Raw genomic sequence first — 6,192 nt, 5'->3', positions numbered from 1 at the left:
AAGTTCATTCATGCACTACTGCTGTGTCAATTCACGTCGAAAGTTGCAAAAAATAATCGCACGAAAATGTCCACGACGCAATTCCACAATTTGGCTGACATTGACACTTTTAACATTTTTTTAACAACACAAATAGCGCTCGTATGTCAAAACGTTCTGAGTACGTATAACCTCAAAAACGTCAAACTTTACGATAAAATTGTTAGTTGGTAGATTGCATCACCAGTTTTTTCAAATCCCGAAACTTAAAAGGCAACCTACGTATCTTGCCGCTAGTAGTGGATTGAATATATTTTGGCGTGTATAACAAAACCCCTTTTCAACAAGAACTGCTTCAAAAATAAGGGTAGGTGTTATGCTCGGAAATTAGTTTTTATGTAAAAGAATATGTTTATATAAATTACAATTTAGCTCTCTTAAGCATTACCGTGGTTCGAAATGATTGCAACATGTTTTAAATTTTTTAAAGTTATTACCGATGTTCATATTACCAATTGAATCGAAGCGTACATGGTCGGAACGTCATAGGAATAGGACCTACACAAAAATATTGCTAGGTTTTGAATAACTAAAGCATCCGGTTGACAGAAATTTAAATTTTTGCTGGTACTATGTAGTTCCAGCAAGAGTCCCAGCAATCTGCCATGGAAAAACTTGCTGTAACTACATGAAAGCTGCAAAAAGTTTGAATTTTTGTCAACCGGGCAGATATACATATATTCAACCGAAAAGAAATATTTTGTTGGAGCTTACATCAATTGATATAAATGAAACTTATTTTGGAAATTATCAAACGATACTACCAATAAATAGCCTTACCATAAGACCGAACATCTATTGTAGATACATAAAAAGATGCCTTCGAAACCATTCTTTTGTAAACTGGAGATGATTTCCCTCACATTCAAGGAACACAATTTGATTTCTTTTGTCCATGGCCTGTAGACCCAGTCGATCCTATGGAAAAAAAAAAAGGATTATTACAAACTCTCAGTAGCACACAAATCAAATCTATGTATACCTCGTGATATATATGGCTATCGCGAAGACTTTCGGTTTCTTTATCTTGTCCGGGTTTATAAAAACCAAACCATTGAGTGTCCAGAGGTTGAACAATGCTATCTTTGTTGAAACGTACCATTACAAACTTATTTAACTTTTGCAAATTGTCAATATACGTTTTGTTCATTGAGCGCTCGTTGTTAATATCTGCCAAAAATGTACTGCTATTTTTGTATGTTTCTTCATTCAGCGGATCATGCCAGTAAGTCGCTTGAACAAGGAAATTTTGCATCATATCCGTATAGGCTGCATAATTAAGAAGTCGACGAAACCTCTCACACGTTCTGCTACTTAACGACGGACAGTTTGGTAATCCAAACACACCTTGGTGCTGTCCGCCTAAGGTAATCAGATTATTCATGCGCGGTGATGAGCATCTTTGGGCAAGAGCGCGCCTGAAATATATTATAGTTTTGAATGTTTGATTTTTTCTATCCATATTCACATTCCATTCAAAGAGCTGAAATGACCTGCACGGCATAGTTAAACAATGCAATTTGCAAAATATACTTACATAAATTGTCCTCCCTGGGAAAATCCTATTCCATTGTAGCCATTCATGAGGCGCGTATCATTTTGAAGATTCGCACAAACCATTTCTACCTGCGATAAGAAATACAGTAACTTAATTTTCTATCAAATCTACTCTAACGACGATAAACTAAAAAATACCAAATAAATTCAAAAATCTCATTTTAAGGGAAAAGTACATCTTAGTACTTAAATGTATATTAGTATTTTTGATAAGCCTATATTTGTTTTCATAATATTTCACAGCTACGAAATCAAAAGCCGATGATTATTTGAAAGGAATTATTTTGTACAATTAAGATTAAGAAAACGGCATTCAAGAACTTTCATTCCACAGAAAGAAATATATTTTAAGAACAGAAGTTCAACGTTTAACGTAAGAAATGCGTTTTAAGAACATTTCGTTCGTTTCGTGAGATTGATTGCAAATAATCTTGGATGTTCAAAGGAGTGGAGCCTGTGTTACATACATCTAATGAAACAGTTAACAGACTTCCCTTACACAACAATTTACGTTGCTAAGACATGCTTGCTACACTCATAAAACTCACTCACTCATGTTCATTAGTTTGTGTTATTAGGCAAAGCGGAACTTAATGCAACATCGTGAACTGAAGTTGAACTAACATGCAGAAAATCATGAATAAATCGATTCAGATTCAATGTTGTTTCTAAATATTTTTTAATATTCTATAAATTATGTACAACTTCACCTTTTAGCAGCGAACAAAGAAAGGGTTGCTTATATTACCGATCAACCACTATTTTCGATTCCGGATCGAAAGGGGAGGGAATCGCTGTTAACAAATTCTTACCTGCTGATTCGGATGTATTAAGTAGCCACTTTTGAAGTCCTCTACAATTGAATTTCCAATTTCGATGGATTTTACATAAACACCGAGTTCAGTTTCAAGAAATTTTTTCACTCCACCCAAGCTGAATGGAAAGCAACAAGTATCACCTAAAACATTAAAACGTATAACAAACGGAGGTGTAAATTGAGAACTTTCGCATTATTGCTGGTTTGCATACCCATGCCATGCCAAAGAACAACCGGTAAATCTCCACTTGCTTGGTCTAGCTTTACAAAGCATATCAAAGCTACCACAGCAATTGTTTGAAACATTTTAAAACACACACTAAGAGTTTGAAGTATACTTGAACAGAGAGGGTTAAACTTTGCACAGACTTTGTGACAGGTAACAGTGCATTGGTCGGAGTTTTGTGATTGACTAAACGGCCTGAAAGTGTAATTTGCTATTTTATAGAAGACCTGTTCCAATGGCACTGTTTACTTTATTCGATATATTTACACGGGCAGACACAAAGATCACATCTATAAGGTATATTGCAAGACGAAATTTTGACAATCAAGCGGAAGCTTCAATCCACGGCCCAAGGTAAATCGAAAAAGAGGTTGTAATGGGAGGTGAAACAAATGCAGGACGTTTTCGAGCAGCCGTGCTACTTCCCTCCCCTGTGAACGCCCTGTGAACGGTTTTGCTCGAATCAGTTCATTTTACAGGCGAGGGGTAGGGAGAATCCCATCTCTACGACCCTCCACTGTGGACAAGATCGAGATAGCTGCTATTGATGCTATGCCCTGACTCTTTCTTCCTCATTGGGTCATGCATTTGCTGTTAACGCGGAATAAAAACCGGTTGGTGGAGTGTGTGAAGCGGAAGGCTTATGCATTGTATTTGTGTTGAGGATTCTCTTTCAATGCTTTCTGCTGTGTGCAGAAAGAGGATGCCTCAAATGTGCTATTGGACCTCTGTTTGTCTATATGTATTATGATTTTGTTTCTATGTTATTGGCACAGCTTATTGCTGAGCAATGTAGCGGTCTCCAGATTTACAAGCGTTCGAAATTGGTAGCAATCGCTGTACGGTTGTGTTTGTTTCAATATTGTGAATGGCGAAAATTAACCAAAGGCTTTGGCTCACTTCTTTGAACCGAAATCTGATGAACCTCGCGCCAGACAGTGAGTACATGTGTAAGAACCCACAACAGAGAGTTTGCCAGTACGAACCAGAGGAGGGGTCGGACGATTTCTGGATGTTTCGCCTGATCGCCTTCCGAACCGGACGATATGTATCTATTATTAATATCGGTATAAAAATATATAAAAAAATAATCGGGGGTCCGCGACAGCCGAGCGGTAGCGCCGGTTAGAAAATCGACCCATGAGCGCCGCCGGGGCTCACCACCTCGACGGCGTGGGTTCGAATCCCAACCGAGACCGGACCCTCCCCTGTACGAGAGGGACTGACTATCCACGTACAACAGGGAAAACAAGTCTCGTAAGCCCTTAACGGGCAGGCATGACCAACAACAAAGTCGTTACGCCAAGAAGAAGAAGAAACCATAATAATAAAACAAACAAACATATTTTCCTGCATGAAAATAATTATTTTAGAAAGAAACCTGAACCCAGCTCATACAAACTGCTGCGAATGAGTATGCGTTTTTGCCACGTATCGTCAGAAATAGGTATTATAAACGCACAATCACGTTGTCAAAAGAGTTCTTTTTTTAGGCCTACCGCAAGTGTAAAAAGAATTGTTTTAAACTTCTTTTCGGAATTCTGTTTACAACTAGATTGCATAGGAAATCTGCTGCAAAAGAAGGGGTAAAAGAATTCTGAAAAGAAGAGCGGGCAGTGTTTCGGACAATATCTGCTAATCTACCCATTTCTATGAACTCACATTGAGTTAAAAGTGCATCGTTTGATTGATTTTTTATATTCAGATATCGTGTTTTGCTACTTTCAATACTTGTTACGCTTGTTTCTGTATTTCTTCAATTGTGTAACATTCGGTTTTAAGTGATGATATGTCTCACCACTTACCCCTAGATAGGTTAGAGGATGACGTTGAGAATTCAGTTATTAAATGTAAGTCCTCAAACGAGAGGGGGCATTGGTACATTACTCTCCAGTATATTTGCATCTAACTCTGCTCCATTCGTACAACGGTCTCCATCAATTGCACAAAGAGGTACATCTTAAATTGCGAACTAGCAAAAGGGGACCACTTTCCGAAGTAGGGCATGTAAAACAGGCAGGTTGTTACTCCATTAAAATTTTTTGGGGGCTTGTTGTTACATCTCTTTTAAACATAAAAGAATTTTCAACTATAGTAGGTGTATTTCAAATTGAAAATGACTCATGGCGGCCTCGTAGACTCGGCGTGAAACCGCCGACACGTTGGAGTGCTGGAGCGACACCTCTTGAAGTCCAGATATCGGTGACTTAGAACAGGAAAGATTTAACTTTACTGCTGTGTACTATACTGCCATTTCACTGTCCAAACGTCCAAACTATTCGAACACCAGTTACCGTTCATGCATTTTGAGAGTGAAATGAATTACAAACAAGTTCTACAATTAAGTACCTTCACGACGTACACTGCACCCATAAAGTCAGTACACTTACTTTGTAAGGAGCGAATGTTTTAAAAAAGTAAAAATGAGGGATTGTTTCTGTTCCCGAGATATGGTCAAAATTGTGCCGTCGCACCCTAAACACGCACCAAAAAGGTACACAGTTCAATGATTCATCATAAAGGAACTCCTATACAGAAGAGGTTTGATATCATCCGATTGTTCGAAAATGAAGCAACAAGTTAGTATGGAGATGCTATTTTACTCAAAATAAACCAAATAACAGTAGCTAGAGTGGTTTAGCAACGGAAAAACGAGGACGGTGTTGAAAATTGATCGAGAAACGATAGTTTTATCGTCATATCGAACCGGATGAGGCGCACGATTGAAACGATTGTGGGTGCTGAGCCCAACATAAGTGGCCAAAACTGTGTTGACAATAGTGTATGAGATCTATGCTGACATACTGATCAATTTGACTTTTATAATTTGCCGATTCCCTACCCCTTCTGCACCAATACAGCCCCACACTAAGACGCCTCCACCTCGCGTGGGTTTTCTCCACACTTTTATTCTACCATCCCTTCAAAAAATAATCAATTTACTCTTGCTCGGATGATATCTGTACTGTTCTGCAAAGGAGTTCCTTTTCTGGCCATTTTGGGCCAAAAAAGAAGTAAATTTGTTATCAACCATAGTTGAATTGATTAAAACGTTCTCATTTTATGTTGTACATTTTCAAACAACCACTAAAATACCAAGCAAAAGCAAAATACAATACAAAACATGATGAAACATTGTGTTGTGTACTCACTTTTTTTGTGAGTGTTTAGGGTGCGAAGGTACAACTTTGACCATATCTCGGAAACCCGAGATACGACGACTCGAGACTCGTAAACCCGACGAAGACGAGACTCATTCATATGATAGAAAAATTAATTCAGATGACATAAAACCTACGGTTCATAAATTCATAAATATAGATCATTGAATCTTTTGAAATTTGAATCAGAAAACATTAAACTTTACGTGTCGTGCATCAAGCGACCGAAAAAGGGAGTCCTATCTTGCGACAGTTCGCATATTTTTGGCTTTACTTTTCCGCTCTTTAAATATTAATGATTCTTGGGGATTCATGAACATCTCATGAAATGGAAGTGTCAAACTTTCAAACAAACTATTTCATTGCATTGAAAGATTGCATCCGTCTTCTAG

At 37.9% G+C, this 6,192-nt stretch overlaps 1 protein-coding gene across 1 annotated transcript; it reads right to left on the bottom strand.

Moving 5' to 3' along the window:
• Nucleotides 1–780: 780 nt before the first annotated feature.
• LOC131289547 (palmitoyl-protein thioesterase 1) lies at nucleotides 781–2,774 on the bottom strand. The gene is made up of 5 exons (XM_058318829.1): nucleotides 2,626–2,774; nucleotides 2,409–2,554; nucleotides 1,577–1,665; nucleotides 1,022–1,457; nucleotides 781–957 (listed from the first exon to the last, which is right to left on the bottom strand). The coding sequence occupies exons 1-5, from the start codon at nucleotides 2,717–2,719 to the stop codon at nucleotides 835–837; spliced, it is 888 nt and encodes a 295-aa protein (XP_058174812.1). The 5' UTR covers nucleotides 2,720–2,774; the 3' UTR covers nucleotides 781–834.
• Nucleotides 2,775–6,192: the final 3,418 nt, after the last annotated feature.

This window comes from Anopheles ziemanni, chromosome 3 (genome assembly GCF_943734765.1).
Source record: "Anopheles ziemanni chromosome 3, idAnoZiCoDA_A2_x.2, whole genome shotgun sequence".
Classification (NCBI taxonomy): Eukaryota; Metazoa; Arthropoda; class Insecta; order Diptera; family Culicidae; genus Anopheles; species Anopheles ziemanni.
The sequence above is the reverse complement of the archived record's forward strand: the minus strand, read 5'-3'. Positions and strand labels throughout refer to the sequence as shown.